Consider the following 17,250-nt stretch of genomic DNA (forward strand, 5'->3'; position numbering starts at 1 on the left):
TCGCTTCTATTTCCGCACTCGGGTCCTTCTTCTAGCCATTAGCGGATCACTCTGGCTAAATCCAGCCGCAAACACGGAGCCTAAACACGGCTATCTGCCTCATCTGGCTCCTTAAACGCGAACAAAGTGGGTCGTCTGGCTGAAAAATCCGAGCGTGCATCGAGCTGAACGTTCGCCTGCGCTCCGTCTGTGCGTCTGCATGAAGCTGCAGCACCCAGAAGTGAACAAAGCGACCCGGAAGCGGTGGTCCGACTGGAGGCAGAAAGAACATCAACCTTTTATATTATAGCTGTTCTCGCAAGACAATATCTGCAAGCAGGACACCAGGTATTTGTGCATGTCTTTGCCCTCTTTTCGCCGCCGTGCACATCTCCGTTCTGCGCTATCCTCCCGGATGGTTGCATTGTGCACAAAATTGCAATTTCTGTCCTGCAAAAGTTACAGAATGTGGAGGAAGAAGGAGGAGGAGAGAGAGGAAAAAAAGCAGCCGTAAAAGTGAAATTTGCCGGAGATGGCACGGCGTCTCTCCGGCCAGACGAGGCTTTGTGCGCCGGTTCTGTTTTGACCTTTACGCATCGGTTCGGTTGTTTTAATCGGTGTAATGAGGCGAAGCTGCTCCGGTTTCCGTGCAGTTTTTTTCTCTTCTCGTGTGTGTGTGCAGGGCATGGTTGTTGTAGGAAGTGTCAGTTTTTTTAAGAGGTGGGGAGGCCGGGCTATTCAAACCTGCAATTCGCCGTAAACAATCCTTCATGCCTTTGACATGATAAACACACCTTTGTGTTGCGTCTCCGCGGCGGTTTTTCCTCCTCCTCACGACAACACGTTCATGCTCCTAAAAAATTTTGGGGTCTGCAGAATATGGCGTCCCGCCTTATAAAAATAAGGCTGCCATTTTTGTTTCTCTTTTGTCTGGAAATGTTTTAAAGAAAACTGTCTGAGAATGTCTGAGGCGCACCGGGAGCCTCGAATCCGCCTCGATCCTCCGGCGGTGCGCGTCCAGATCCGCAGCCAGACAGCAGACATGTCCGAAAAAGTCAAAGAAGGGAAAGTTTCTCTCGTTTTTTTTCCTCCTTCGTTGCGTTGGTGTGAATTTTTTAAAGCGACGTCCACTTATTTTCAGGGAATTGAGACAAAAGGAGCACAGCAGCTCCAGACCGGCTCCGGTCTGTTTTTACCGGATGACATTTCAAAAAGATGGCTTTATTTTAAGGTGCTACTTTTGGCTGCAGGCCTCATTTACACACTTAGTTATAAAAACAATACATGCAACATGGCAAGTTTTTACTCTGCTCCATTTATTCTCATAAGAACTCTTGCTTTATCAGTAAATTTAAATTTAAACTATTTATTTGACATTCAAGGTGACTTCAGGTTGTTTTTTTTTTTTTTTTTAATATCTCAAATTTTACCAGGATGGTTTGTTTGGATAGAGCCTGACTGATACTGGATGTGGGGTTGGTTTTAGGGAGTAAAGATAGATAGATAGATAGATAGATAGATAGATAGATAGATAGATAGATAGATAGATAGATAGATAGATAGATAGATAGATAGATAGATAGATAGATAGATAGATAGATAGATAGATAGATAGATAGATAGATAGATAGATAGATAGATAGATAGATAGATAGACAGACAGACAGACAGACAGACAGACAGACAGACAGACAGATAGATGCTTTTTTGATCCCGACAGAAATTCTAAGTATTCAGCAGCTTCCATACAACAACAAAAATAACAAAAAGACAAAACAGGCAGGTCAGTAACATTAACATTTGTCTTTAAAATCTTGCTGTACAATACTATAAACAAAAAACTGCTAATTTTAAAATCTATAGAGATAAATATATTAAAGGTCAATATACAGTATTTACACCTTTGATTTAAGTGGTTTAAAGTGATTTTGACAGGTAATATAGGTATAGATATATACATATATGGTGAGAGCTGGGAGGTATAACTAAAAAGTCTATCCTAATACAATGTAATATTTCAGTTGGTATAACTGATTATTTGGCCCACGTCGATAAACATGTAAAGACAAATGCTATTTGTAGTATTAGAAACCTCATATTTAATATATTAGAGAAAAATTGGCAGAAACTGTTTAATTCCAATGAAAGATGAGACACATTCTGACTTTAAAAGCCTCTTATACGTCATGTTACCCACTGTTTAGACCCAAAACGTGCGGGGTAACACATACTACATCATGTCCAGTGCATATTACAGTAGTAGTATTAGTAGTAGTGGCAGTACGTTACAGAAGCTATTAGAATAAATAGTGTTTTCCAAAACACATACTTGAAATGTATTGATTTAGTGAATGTCCAGACTGTGCAAATAATGGAAAACTTTGAATTAAGAGGAAATTTCAGTTTTTAAAAGCCATTTGCTGGTCAGTTTGTGTGGTAAACAACATTATTTTAAAGGGTGTATCAAAAAAAGAGGGCTTGAAAACTATAATAACAGTAACAGTAAAGGTGTTTTTGTGCTTTCTTAAGATGTATATAAGCATGAAGTTTGAAACTCATGTGAAACGATGAGATAGGATCTGTAGGGACATGTAGCAACAGGAGTTAAGTCAAACTTCATCCTACTCGTTTCTGGGAAGAACCAGGCCTCAGGTAGAGTGTTGTGTGGGTGGAGGTGACGGGGTTCACGGGGTCGTGGGTGTTTTTAGACCGAAAAGTCTGTCTAGCGAGGGCATGCAGCCTTCTTCTACGGCGGTCTCAGACTAGCAAACCTCGGGAGACCTGCATGGAGGTCGAGGGAGAGTGATTTAGGGTGAAAAGGCGGGTAGTGTTTGAGCCACAGTTTATTCACGGAACTGAACTTTACATTTTTGTCATGTTTTTTGTGGTGATTTGCGTCTAATGCCTTTGTTATGCCCAGCCTAGGGATGCTCGAACGTAACATGAACTGCTGTCTTTCGCTGATCCAAGCAGCCACAAAACGCATTATCTCAGAAAAATAAAGTGTTTAACAAAGTAGCGGTGATGTTTTAACTTAAATTCAGAGTGAGCAAAACCAAAACAACAAACAAAACCCCACTAATCTGTTGAGCAAGACTGACCTGATGAAACAAAAGTTTGTAACAGAAAAACGCAGTCTTACCTCCCTATCCTAAGTTAAATTCTTATCTGATTGATGCCGTGTTTATCGCCCATGCCTACATATAATATATAAATATGCTAGTTTTATGTTTAGTGGGGGAAATCATGGGGTCATTGTTGACTTTCCAGCAATTCATTTCACAAATTAGTTAGCATCTATGAATACACTGATCAACGCTGCACCAACGCCTGTTACCATACGAGCTCTGCTACATGTGCTGCACACAGCGCTACACTGGACAAGCTGTGCTAGCATTCAAAAGTTTGGGGTCACTTAGAAATGTCAATGAAGATAAGATACCATTAAATGAATGATAAATACAGTGTAGACATTGTTAATGTGGTAAATGACTATTGTAGCTGGAAACAGCTGATTTTTAATGGAATATCTCCATAGAGGTACAGAGGAACATTTCCAGCATCCATCACTCCTGTGTTCTAATGCTACATTGTGTTAGCTAATGGTGTTGAAAGGCTCATTGATGATTAGAAAACCCTTGTGCAGTTATGTTAGCGCTGGAATAAAAGTGTGGGTTTTCATGGAAAACATGGAATGGCCTGGGGGATCCCAAACTTGTGAACGGTGGTGTAAATGTGATGATACAATTTCTAAATGACTTGAAGCATCTCTTTCTCTGTTAAAATCTCTATACACTGTGTGATTTTTGTCCCAGATGAAAGACAAGATGAGAGAATCGTGGTAATTTCTTTGGTTGTGGCTCTAAATCGGTGGTCCTACGTCGCAGAGACAGGTTCAAGGATGGCCGTTGTCATGGTGACCAAAGACAAGCTGAAATTAAATTTTGACAGTGTCAGAAATTCTGGGTGATCGTCTCACAGTGGGACTGCTGCAGCGACCTACAACAACTAACTAACCAATAGAAATGCAGGATGAAATGACAAACTGATCAGCGCCACAATGGAGCTAAACCCAAACAGATGATTAGACAATGACTAAATGCATCAAAACAAGTATGTGGGATTTAAACAAAGAAGACAGCCTTGTAAAGTTGTGCCTTTTTGATGTGTCCTCTGGCTCGCACCACAACCGGACAAAAAAGGATGTACGCAGACACACTGTAGGGGGGTTGGATAAAAGGAGGACAACTGAGTTTGTCAACAGTTTAGCAATATGTGATTAAACTTAAAGTACTTAAAGGTTAAACATTGAAGCATTTTTAAACCAACGCTAGACTGACACATCTGTAGAAATACAACAGCTCATTAGGTGTAACTTTTAAACGTGACTAAAACAAATGTCATTTACTTCAGGATGGCAGAGCCTCGATTTAACAACCCGTATTTCTGGCCGCCGCCCCCCTCCATGCCAGGCCAGGTAAGTCCACTCACAACATGTAATTACTGTGACATTTCCACCCATCATTGCCATTTGTTTCCATGTGTGAATGTCTTTTCAGCCATTCAGCTCCAAACTCTGCCTGAGAACCACAGTTCACTGTGAACAAACGTTAAAGCCGTACTGTGTGCTGGTCAGTGTTTTCTGTCCCGCAGTGTGTTTCTTTTTGGTGGCGTGAACGACATTCACACACGGTGGCTGTTGTCTGTTGAGCATGACCCGTTAACCCTTTCAGCTGGATAACCTGGTCCTCATTAACAAGATCAAGGAGCAACTGATGGCTGAGAAGATTCGACCCCTGCACCTGCCGCCTACCTCCACCCCCTCTCAGCAGCCTCTGCTGGTGCCCACCTCCACCCCGGACGGCGGCGCTCAGCACGGCATGCCGGTGCCGAAGCCTCAGCCTCAGCAGGTGCCGGGTCACCACCCGCAGCCCCAGGGCTCCGGACAGCCCGACATCGCACTGCACGCCCGGCCCGCCTCCAGTTCTGGACCAGGTACAGCTTTAATTCGTTTGTAGTTCCAGCACTGGACCGCAACACTGTAGCATCAAATACTGAGGGGTCAGTCTATAACTGGGGGACTTTTGAAGTCCATGGGATATATCTTGCATCCATTTTTATTAAAAGTAAAAAAAAAAAAAAAAAAAAAAAAAGTTTTTATGTTCATTATGATCATGTCTTTACAAATTCCACATTTTTTTATTATGGAAACAATCATTTATTAATAAAAAATGACTGGATATCACTAAAATGTCAACTAAATAACCGTCCCAATTTAATAACAGCCACCTTCTAATTAGCTAAACTTCTTTTTATTAAGTTGAGATAATCATGAAAGATATTTATTTTTTGGCAAAATATCAAATTTTATATGGAAAATAACAAATTGTATCTGTGTACCAGAAATCACTTTCCACTAAGTTTCTCATTACAAAAACACCTCTCCAGGAAGTGTGTTAATTCCAGATCACATGACCTGCTCCACATGATGTCATTTCCTCCTGAAGAAAAGACTGGCCAGACTCCAAGGCTTTCTGACTTATTTAATATAAAGTAGTCAACAGGTTTACTACAATATCTTTAGAAATAACTTCAATTTCAATTTTACTCAGTTGTATATATAATATTTAGAAGAATCTTTCTGTAAAAATGCCATGTGGTGTTTGGTTATAAGCAACCATGTTGATTTTAGGTCTGAAAACAGCAAAAATGTCAACTATGATACAAAAAGTCCTGCAGTTATATATTGACCCTGATGCTGGCATTGAGTTCATGGACATTTTGGGAAAGTGGTTTATAAATTATGTTATAAATTGATTGTGTAGGTGCAGGAAAATTGGAAAGCCATAATGGAAAATGCTGAAACTACTGCAGGCTGCACAGTGGATCGGTGGTTAGCACCGTCACCTTGCAGCTAGAAAATACCAGGTCATATCCCGGCCTGGGTCTGAGATCTTTCTGCATGGAGTTTGCATGTTCTCCCTGTACATGTGTGGGTTTTCTCCAGGTTCTCCAGCTTCCTCCCACAGTCCAAAAACATGCTGAGGTTAATTGGTGCTTCTAAATTGTCCGTAGGTGTGAGTGTGATTGTTTCTATATGTAGCCTTGAGAAAGACTGGTGACTTCCAGCTTGGGATAAATCAGCTGGGATAGACTCCAACCCCCCACGACCCTAATGAGGATTAAGCAGTGTATAGATGATGGATGGATGGATGGAAGTAGTCCTGCACTCCATAAGTCAGAAATTTTTGACAAAAGTTGAATTCAATTCTGAATCATTTCTTGGGAGCTAAGTGTGCAGAGGTTCTCATTCTACTGCCTGGAGATTTCTTCAGATATTTTCTTTTTAAATCAAGAACATCTTTGGATTTTTAGACTGTGTTTTCCTTGGAAAAAATTCGTGTAATGCTGCTGCTTGAGTATAGAGAACTTAAGGTGATGATGGATTGAGAAGCTGTTTCATTAAGAGTACATCTCTAAAGTGAAATTTATCAGCTATCGAACTAATACGTATTTTAGAGCTCCAGCGTTGTAAATTCTTCCACATGCCTGGTTATTTTGATGTACTGATTGGAATGTCGTCACCTCATAAATTCTAGATGGAAACATGGACGACAAGTCAGCAGTGAAGGCCAAAGGATTGTGGGAAGACTGGCACATGAGACAGCTCGGTGAGCAGCCAGGCCGGGTCAACCATCGCTCAGGTACTGCAGTCATTCAGTCTGCTGCTGTGGGGAAAAAACAGCAAAACAATCAGCCTCTAGTGTCGTTTAAATGGACAGTAGCAGTATCATTTAAAGTCTACATCCCAAAACCTGCCTCAGGGTGTTTAAAGGCATGTTATCTTTAAAATAAAATGCCAAAATTACACCGTTTATCAGAGCTACAAAGAAAACTGAAAGAATCAAATGTATAACTTTTCAGAGGTCCTTGAACTACTCATCTGTCTTTTGGAAAACATACTAAAATCTAAGCTTAGAAACAAGAGATTTGTTAGAAAAACCACTATATTTTAAGTGTCTCGTTTACAAATTTGCTAAAAATGTAGAATTTGCTGCGGCTGGGATTCTGTAAAAAACCTAAAGTTCTGCTCTTCGTGGCAAAACCAAGAAGTCACAAGTGACTCAGGCTATGATTGTGCAAGTAGAAAGTATGGAAACAAATTAAAAATGTAAGTAGTAGATTTCTAATAATAACAGTCCCTGTTTTTTTTTTCATTTTTTTTTATTCCAGTAATACTTGAATCACTTAAAGAAATGTTGTACATGTTGAGTCCAGCTTTTTAAAAAGTTTGCAGTGTGAATAATTTGTGAATTTGTGAAGAAATTCAGCTTTTAGTGTGGCATTATAACTGAATTTTGCTGCTCAAAAGACAACATTTTTGAGTTCCATCTGCTTCTAGTCGTGGTTGTTCTGTTTCTGAGGAGGTGCAGGAGTTTATATTGGAGGGAAAATGAGCCCACAGTGAGTAGAAATGTGACAGGAATAAAGAAAAAATATCGCCCACACGTTAACGGTACAGTCATGAACACAGCTACTTCTAAACACTCCTGTACTGCAATTTCAGCATGTGACAGGGCTACGTGCTTTAGTAGAAGTCAGATGGGAAAACACCTTTCTGGTGTCCGAGTTTATGAGGAAAAGGGGAGTCTGATGATGATTTCTGCAACTTTGGAAAGTGCAACACTTAACTTTGCTTCAGCAAAAGTGTGCTGAGATGAGACTGTAAGCGAAGGTTTAACTTCTCTCCTTCTCTACCTAGTTTTTTAAATTCTTCACACAGCTTTTTCTGTCGCTAAGATTACCTCAGAAGTCTCTGTTATTCACAAGCTTTTTTGAGGGTGTCCGTTCGCTGTAACAGATTTCACGGCTCATGCCAGTTTCAAGAGTTGTTTTACAACATTATATGGAAACGAATGGAAGCTAACTGCTTATATTAGTAGGAATTCTACACGGAAAAGAATAAAACTAAGAAATATGTATGAAAAAAACACTGTTGGGGTGTTCTCTTATGTGTGAGGGTTGTAGTGTAAAAATATCAACGTGTCTTTGTTGAAATTAAAAGTGTAGTCCTCATCTGTGCAAAAGAGCAGTGGAAAGAGCTCATAAATAGCATTTAAATGAATAAATAGTAATAATCATCATTAAGACTCTATAAGTGAACCACACACACACACAATACATTCCCAGTTTGCATCGTTCCCTTAAAACTGCACGAAAAAGATGTTGCACAAAAAGTACACTACCGTTCAAAAGTTTCTGTTCACTTAGAAATGTCCTTATTTTTGAAAGAAAAGCAGTTTTTTTTCGATGAAGATAACATGAAATGAATGATAAATCCAGTGTAGACATTGTTAATGTGGTAAATGACTATTGTAGCTGGAAACAGCTGATTTTTAATGGAATATCTCCATAGAGGTACAGAGGAACATTTCCAGCAACCATCACTCCTGTGTTCTAATGCTACATTGTGTTAGCTAATGGTGTTGAAAGGCTCATTGATGATTAGAAAACCCTTGTGCAGTTATGTTAGCACATGAATAAAAGTGGGAGTTTTCATGGAAAACATGTAATTGTCTGGGAGCCCCAAACTTTTGAACGGTGGTGTATATTTTAAATGTAAAATCATCAGTGTTTAGTGTAGAAACACTGAACACCAGACTGGGGTTCCTTTACTGTAATAAGGCCTCCTTTCCATACTCTCTGGTGAAGACGACCATCCTTCCCATGTTTAACTATGGTAATGTTGTCTATAAAATACCCCCTAAGTGTGCCCCAAACAGGCTTGATGTCCTTGCTGTTCTTGCTACTGGTGCACCTTCCTCCACCCACCACTGTGACCTTTACTAACTGGTGGGTTGGCCCTCCCTTCCACCAGGTGACTCCAGCGCTGGCTTTTATCATCTACCAGACCCTATCAGGGAAGACACCTCAGTACCTCTCCCACCTCCTACACCCCTCCCATAACAGCTACCACCTGAGGTCCAGTGATCTCCTCACACTCTATCCCTGAGGTTCACACTCTTTGGCTGGAATTCCTTTCACTTTGCTTCAGCAGTCGATTGGAATTCCCTCCAAAAATCTCTCAAACTGTCATCTCTTCCATCACTTTACATGTTTAAGCAGAAGCTGCAGCAGACCCTAGCTGACCGCTGCACATGCTGGCAGTAATTTAGGCTGTTTTTAATCTCTATTTACACACTTGTGCATCCTTTTTACTCCACCAAGGAACGCAGTGGAGTTATGTGACGATCGGCATACATTTGTCTGTGAATCTGTCTGTCTGTCTGTAACATTACTCAAAAACATACTAACGGATTTGGATCAAATTTTCAGGGAAGGTCAGAAATGACACAAGGACCAAGTGATTAGATTTTGGCAGTGATGCAGCTTATAGTCTGGATCCACGGATTTGTTAAGGATTTCCCATTGCGAGATACAGCGGCCAGCACGGCACATATCTGACGAATCACAGTCTATAATTATATATTATTATATTATTATTGTCAAATACTTTTCTTGAAAACTGCAGAAAGAATTTTTAATGCCACTGAGAATCAAATTTAATGATTTTTAATGCCATTTAAGGCCTTAATTTCAGCAAAATCAATTTAATGATTATTAATGCTTTTTAATGCCCTGCAGAAACCCTGTTCTTGTTTATGTATCATTTATTTGTTCTCATTCTTCCTGCTGGGGCCTGTTGCCAGGTCTTCGTCCTAAATGAGAATTTGTTCTCAGCTGATCTTACCTGGTGAAATAAAGAATTAAAAAAAAGAGCAATGGTTCTGGGGTAAAAACTGATGTAGTTCTGGTTCCCACCTCCGCAGGTCTGGCTCCCTCATCTCGACCCGACGGCCACAGCACCTCAGAGGCTCTGACCCCCACGACTCCCACCTCCAGCAGCCAGAACCGGCTGGGCGGCGCCCCCTCGGTCAACATCATCTCGGGGCTGGCCAGCGGCCCCGGCATGGACCACATGAAGGCTGGAGGCCTGGCAGGACTGCTGGGCCCCCCACCAAAAGCACCTCGGGGCAGAAAGAAGATCAAAGCTGAAAACACGTCTGGTCCCCTGCTGGTGGTGCCCTACCCCATCCTGGCCGACCAAGGCTGCGTCACTGTTGCACCCAAAGAGGGCAAAACCTACAGGTTGGACACAGGAACCTGCTGCTGCTGTTTTAAAGCAGGACTGTCAAACTCATTTTAGTTCAGGGGCTACATTCAGCCCAATTTGATCTCAAGTGGGCCGGACCAGTAAAGTTATAACATATAAATAACCTATAAATAACCACAACTCCAAATTTTTCCTTTGTTTTAGTGCAAAAATGTTCACATTTTAGGGATTATCTTATTACAAAACATTATGAATAACCTGAAATTTCTGAAGAAAATAAGTTCAATTTCAACAATATTATGCCTCAGTTTATAATTTACACATTACAACTTCCAGATCACACAGTGTCTACAAAGGAACACAACATTTAGTCACAGGGATTTGGGATTGAATGATACAGTATTATACTTTATGATCAAAATGACAAGTCAGACAAAAAAAGACAAAAAGCAAGAAAAACAAGACAGAATATTACAAAAATGCGACAAAATATGGAACAAACAAAACAAAATGAGACAAAAAAGTTACAAAGCATCAAAAAATGCACAAACAACAAAAATAAGACAAACATTACACAAATGACACAAACGAGATCAAAAATGACAAAAGCGAGAAACAAAACGACAAAAAAGTAGACGAACGAAACAAGCGAGACAAACACAAAATGACTAAAACGATACACAAAACAACAAATAAAGCAAAACACAAAATGACAACACAAGTGGGACAAAAAAAACTAAACAACAAAAACATGAGATGAACAACAAGTCAGATTATAAACAACAAAAGCAAGATAAAATATTACAAAAATAAGAGACAAAATGACAAAAAATGAGACAAACGACACGAAACAAAACAAAACAAAAAAGTTACAATGCGACAAAAAATTGATAGAAACGAGAAACAAAACGACAAAAACATGAGACAAACGACAAAAGTTAGACAAACAAAAAAAGAAAATATAACAAAAACAAGATACAAAATGACAAAAGAACAAAGAACAATCTAGCATTTTACTTTATGATCAAAACAACTTGTCATGGTCTAGAAATGATTTTAAATTTATAGTTTTACTAATTTACAATCTGCAGTTAATGTCTTCTCTGTAATTTTTACACTTTGAGGGCCGGATTGGACCCTCTGGAGGGCCGGTTTTGGCCCACGGGCCGCATGTTTAACACCCCTGTTTTAAAGCTCCTGCTGCATCCCCGAGGAGAGGAGATTTGATTTAGTGCTGATGTTGCAAAGCCGATTCACAGATTTAATTATGGTCAGCACAGAATCAATAGCTATTTGCTTGAGACATGTTTGGTTACAAGTGTACATTACTGAGACGTGCTCCTCACTGAGGCTTTAATAAGAACATCTTTATCCTGAATCGATGGAAGCTCAGTGAGAGGAAAGTTTGACGACTAAACTCAGACGATGAGCAGCATTTTTATAGAGTTTAGTCCCAGATGAAGAGATATAACGGCACCCTTTTATTCAGAACTAGTGGATGGGGAATGGAAAAAAGAACAAAACAGGCATAAAACATAAAGGAACATTTCTATTTTATGGAATTTTCCTCTAAGCTTCATCACTGGACTGTCAATAGTATCCTATCATCATCTGGAAAAACACGGAGAAGTTCTTGTTTTTCTCATTCTGGTTCAGTTTTTTTGGATCAGGAGTTTTCAGAGTCAGCAAATGACATTTTCTTAAAGGTCTGACTTCCTGCTGCCATACTTTTTCAACTCTCAGTAGCTGTTTGTCACCATAAAGTTTTTTTAAAAAATTAAATTAGAGCTTGCAAGATTCAGCTTTCATTTGTGAAGTTTGTAGGAATTTCTGAAACTAATTGGGCACAAAATTAATACCCAAATGAATGTAGAATTAAACTACAATCTGACTTTGGTTGGGCATCGGTGCTTCTGTTAATTTGGATCTAGAATGTGATTCAAACTTGATGATGATTTGCTTAATTTTTAATGAAAATGACTGAAGTGGCCTTACTATCGGATTAACAGATAACGTTATTATGCTCTACTTCTATGCAAACTAATACTTGTCTGATCTGATCATTTTCTGCATTTTTCTGTTCCTTTTTGTCGTCACCAAGATGCAAAGTGTGCCCGCTCACCTTCCTAACCAAGTCAGAGATGCAGATCCATTCCAAGTCCCACACAGAGGCCAAACCACACAAGTGTCCCCACTGCTCCAAGACGTTCGCCAACGCCTCCTACCTGTCCCAGCACCTGCGCATCCACCTGGGCATCAAACCCTACCACTGCTCCTACTGCGAGAACTCCTTTCGGCAGCTGTCACACCTGCAGCAGCATACCAGGTGGGTGGAGGAAGGGGAAAAAAAAAGAAAGCCAATATAGAGCTAATGCTCTACCATTACTTTATAGATATTATATCTGAAGTCTCACTGTCACTGATTACAGATTACTTACATTTACAGCTTATTTTCCAGTAACATGATACAGAAAACAGAAGAAAATTCAAACGTCTGATTGCTAAATTACTTGACAGTAAATAGATTATTTTGACTCTTCATGTAAAAGCCAGTTCAGTTTGACTTGCATTAAAATCCTTAAATTCTCATGCATATATTGGAATCAGGCTCATATTTCCATGTATGGAAAGACATGTTTATGCTTGGAGAATTTCCCAGTAACATGCCTTTATTTTACGACTTTGATCACATTTTCCCTTCTTTAATTTTACCTGAGTTTCTCTTTTCAACAAAAACATACCGATTGTGAGAAATTAGGGTTTATAGATTGATAAAATCTGATCTTGACTATATTTAGAGCTTTGCAGCACCATAAATGAATAAATCTGAGTCATCTTTGCCATTTAACCTTTTTTTTTTAATCTGCATCTTTTGCCACAGAATCCACACTGGCGATAGGCCTTATAAATGTGCTCACCCTGGATGTGAAAAGGCTTTTACCCAGCTGTCTAACCTCCAGGTCTGTAAAAACTGCTATTAAATGATGCAGTTCCACCTTTAACCCTCGTGTCGTCCTGCGGGTCAAAATTGACCCATTTTAAAGTTCGAAAATGTGGGAGAAAAAAAAAAATTTCATGGTGAAACTTCTGATGTTCACATTTTCAACATTTTTGGGAAATCTTTGAACATTTTTTGGTGTATAAAAGAAATGTTAAAAATGTTTCTTAAGAACATTCAGAAAAAAAAATCAACCAAAATCCAGCGAATTTCGCTGGATTTTGGTTGATTTTTTTCCTGAATGTTCTTAAAGAAAATATTAGAAGTTTTACTGATATATATGGAATCACTTTAGATATTTTTAGGATTTTTTGGGAAGTTTTTTACAAATTTTTTGAAAATATTTACAAGAATTTTCTTGCCAAAATTAGGGGGATTAAAAAAAAAAAAAAAAACTTTTAAGGGAAACTTTTAAGGAATTATTGGGATTTTCTTCCTGAAGGTTTTGGAGATTTTTTAGAAATTTGGGGAATTTTTTTGAATTTTTGGATTTTTTTCAGACAAGGAACCAATATTTTTTGGTGCCCGTAAATGAGGACAACAGGAGGGTTAAGAGATTAATCACTGGAATCGACTGTACAAACATTCAACTCAACGCTCTGACAACTTTTTGTCTCTTCCCCGACAGTCTCACCAGAGGCAGCACAATAAAGACAAGCCGTATAAATGTCCTAACTGCTACCGTGCCTACTCAGACTCTGCATCATTGCAGATCCACTTGTCAGCGCATGCCATCAAAAACGCTAAGGCCTACTGCTGTAGCATGTGTGGCCGGGCATACACCTCCGTGAGTAAACCACAACTTTTCTCTTCGCTGTCTGAGAATGTCACAGATTTTCCCAGTGAGCCTACAGAGAGACTTTACATGCAGCTGATAAGATGATGGCATTTGATAATATTCTGTCTTCCTTGGACTAGAAGTCGTGTTTCCTGTTTGTGATATTTAACAAGTCAACACACTCTGTTTCCATGGCAGACAGACAGAAAAGAAGTTTTGTTTTATAGACTTAGTAGAGTTTAATTCTCATATTGACACACCTGTAGAAGGTGATTTAATGATCTTTGACTTGTAAAACCGGTTGTTTTCCAGGTAAACTAAAATGTTAACGTGTACTTTTATGAATATGGAGCAACTTTAACTAATATACAGCAACTTAAACTCATTTTAGAGCAACTTTAACAAATATCAACTTTAATATAGAGCAACTTTAACTCACCTTAGAGCAACTTTAATAGTATCGAATTTAGCTAATATGGAGCAACTTTAACTAATATAGAGCAACTTTAATGTGGAACAACTTTAATATAGAGCAACTTTAACTAATATGGAGCAACCTTACCTAATACAGAGCAACTTTAACTCCTTTAGAGCAACTTTAACTCATTTTAGAGCAACTTTAACTAATATAGAGCAACTTTAATATGGAGCAACTTTAACTAATATAGAGCAACTCTAACTAATATGCAGAAACTTTAACTCATTTTAGAGCAACTTTAACTAATAGAAAGCAACTTTAACTCATTTTAGAGCAACTTTAATATGGAACAACTTTAACTAATATGGAGCAACTTTAATTTTAGAGCAACGTTTACTAATAATATCAACTTTAACTAATATAGAGCAACTTTAACTCATTTTAGAGCAACTCTTACTAATGTGGAGCAACTTTGACTCCTTTAGAGCAACTAAAATATAGCAACTTTAATTCATGTACTCTACCGTTCAAAAGTTTGGGGCCTCTTAGACATGTCCTTATTTTTGAAAGAAAAGCATTTTTTTCAATGAAGATAACATTAAATGAATTATGAATCCAGTCTAGACATGAAACGTCCAACTGTGATCGCCGATATAGTCTGTTGTTCACTCTGCTGTTTATTGGCAGTACGTTCATTTCTGTTGGTGTGTTTCAGGAGACCTACCTTATGAAGCACATGTCCAAACACACGGTGGTGGAGCACCTAGTGAGCCACCAGTCGCCCCAGAGGACCGAGTCCCCCAACATCCCCATACGCATCTCCCTCATCTGAGCCTCCTGGACGCTCAGCGGCTAAAGTTGGGAGTGTGCGTTCGGCTGGAGCTTGTGAGGCCCTGCACCCACGGCCATCTACATAAGGCTTACATTAGCATTATGACAGCTGACATGAGCATTCAGTGTTAGATTCAGTAAATCAGACTGCCTCCATCCGTCTCGACACGGGCCGTCTGTCAAAAATGAGCACAGCGTAATTTTTTTTTGTGAATGTAACAACACAGCGAGATGTTGTCCAGGGGATCGAGCGGCAAAGAATGTCTTGCGTCAGATTTAATAAGCACTTTCGTAAGCGTCATGTAAACCGCCGGATGCATTGGCCGTTAGAAATGATTTACTTATTTTTTTGTCTTTTCCTCTTCCATGAAATGGGTTTCCAAAATGTGCCAGATGATGTTTGCCCTTATAAAGCAATGAGAAAGTGAAAAAAAATAAATGTTTGCTGGGTGTATTCTGGAGACATCCAAAGATAATCTTAAAGCACTTTTAGGCCTTGTGGTTTTGGCTCAAATTGTTTCAATCTTGATGGATGGAAAATGCCAAAGGGCATTACTTGTGGCAGCTAAGAGCACTGACTGTGTACAAATAACAGTCTTTTCTGTTACTTTCTTTGTTTTTACTCACGTTTTTGTGCAAGTACAGGGTCATCTAAATTTGAAGTGAGGCAATCGGTAGATGACAATTGAAAAATTTCATGATTGTATTAAGAACTTGTATTATTGTATCGAGGAGGCTAAAAACAGAGCTACATGGAAGGGAAGAAAGATGAATGTTTGTTTCTTTTTTAATTTCCAAAACCTTTCACGCCATATTTGATGTTCACCTTTTCGCGGCACCTTTACAATCATGACGTATGATCGCAGAAACACTGCTCGTTTTCAGTTCTTCTCTCGTCCTGGTAGTTAGTGCCATATATGAGGAGGTTTAAAGAAAAAGCAAAATCTTGTAATAGTGTGTGTCTGCTTTCACTATTTCAGTTCAGCTTTTACTGTTGTTTTCTAAGAATTAGAAGTCTATGTTGAACATGTTGCACATGTATCAGTGCCAGCTCCTCTCTACTCTACTCAGCCCTCTTTTTAAAAACACTTGAGCTGAAATAAAATTTTACTTGAGTGGTAAATTTTAAACCTAACCATCGGACCAAAATGTGAAGTTATTGTACAGCTATTCTAACCCAGTTAAGATTTTTTTGAATCTTTAATAAGCTTTACCCATTTGGAAGAAACTGCAGTATGAGTCATATTCAGTAGGCCTATATTCTGAGTTGATGCAGAGGTGAATCTTTTCCGTTTTTTTTTTCTCCTTTAGTATTCTTTTCATTGTACACAGTATTGTTTGTTGTATTTTTACTGTAACTGTAACCTCTGAATGGTACTAATAGGGTACCCTGTATTCTTCAGGGCACTTCAGAAAAGGTGCTACGGCTAGACGTTACGTTTGAGATGGAACTGAGAATAATGTAAAATACATATACAGTATATAGTATGTTTTCAAAAGAATTAAAAACTTATTACTCAAGCCACTGGCCTGAAAACAGACATTTACGCCAACAACAGACCCTGCCTCTTCAACTTACTCTCTCTTTTGAGACAATGGGAAAATGTACATGTTGCTATACTGTAAAACATGTTACTCATTTATAGTACTTATTTTTAAGTTTTCATAAACATGTTCTGTTTGGGTTTTGTAAAAGTTTATGTATGGACTTACTGTAATTATTTTAGTCGACCTGTATGTTATTAATATTCATGTTTTATATCAGTTATTTACATGTAAGCCTTAACTGTTTTATCATCCCATTTCCATTACTCTGTATTGTGTTCTGCAGTATTCAGTCGTGTAAACATTTTTATTTTTTTTCCTTCCGCATGGAGTTCCTGAGCTGTAATCTGTATAACTGTTTAACCCATGTTCTCTATGAAAAGATATTGCGTAGATTTATTACACTTTTTCCTGTCTTGCATTGTGGTTTCATATACAGTTTCTAGACAACTAAATATGCACAGCCAAGACTGAGAAGATGAACTAAGGTTATCAATGTTTAAAAAAGGAAAAAAAAGCTTTGTATCTTTACCTTGTTTAATAAACAGACTGTTATAAATTAATCACGCATTTCTCCATTTGTAGCA

The 17,250-nt window shown here is 38.7% G+C and overlaps 1 protein-coding gene across 2 annotated transcripts; it reads left to right on the forward strand.

The window, feature by feature from the left end:
* The first annotated feature begins 192 nt into the window (after window positions 1-192).
* Window positions 193-17,226, forward strand: znf362b (zinc finger protein 362b). 2 transcript variants are annotated; one of them, XM_023292620.3, is made up of 9 exons: window positions 193-327; window positions 4,393-4,456; window positions 4,713-4,974; window positions 6,579-6,683; window positions 9,810-10,128; window positions 12,195-12,419; window positions 12,975-13,053; window positions 13,720-13,878; window positions 15,003-17,226. In XM_023292620.3, the coding sequence occupies exons 2-9, from the start codon at window positions 4,394-4,396 to the stop codon at window positions 15,117-15,119; spliced, it is 1,329 nt and encodes a 442-aa protein (XP_023148388.1). In that variant the 5' UTR covers window positions 193-327; window position 4,393; the 3' UTR covers window positions 15,120-17,226. The 2 variants fall into 2 exon arrangements, with proteins under 2 accessions (XP_023148388.1, XP_023148389.1); XM_023292621.3 differs by having other exon boundaries at window positions 4,740-4,974.
* Window positions 17,227-17,250: the final 24 nt, after the last annotated feature.

The sequence above is a fragment of the Amphiprion ocellaris genome, chromosome 8 (assembly GCF_022539595.1).
Source record: "Amphiprion ocellaris isolate individual 3 ecotype Okinawa chromosome 8, ASM2253959v1, whole genome shotgun sequence".
NCBI lineage: Eukaryota > Metazoa > Chordata > Actinopteri > Pomacentridae > Amphiprion > Amphiprion ocellaris.

Bases quoted from the DNA above. Each gene is read 5' to 3' on its own strand.
- znf362b (XM_023292620.3), top strand. From the start codon at position 4,394: ATGGCAGAGCCTCGATTTAACAACCCGTATTTCTGGCCGCCGCCCCCC. The intron at 6,684-9,809 runs GTACTGCAGTCA...CCACCTCCGCAG, and splicing joins CCGGGTCAACCATCGCTCAG to GTCTGGCTCCCTCATCTCGA. The intron at 10,129-12,194 runs GTTGGACACAGG...GTCGTCACCAAG, and splicing joins AAAGAGGGCAAAACCTACAG to ATGCAAAGTGTGCCCGCTCA.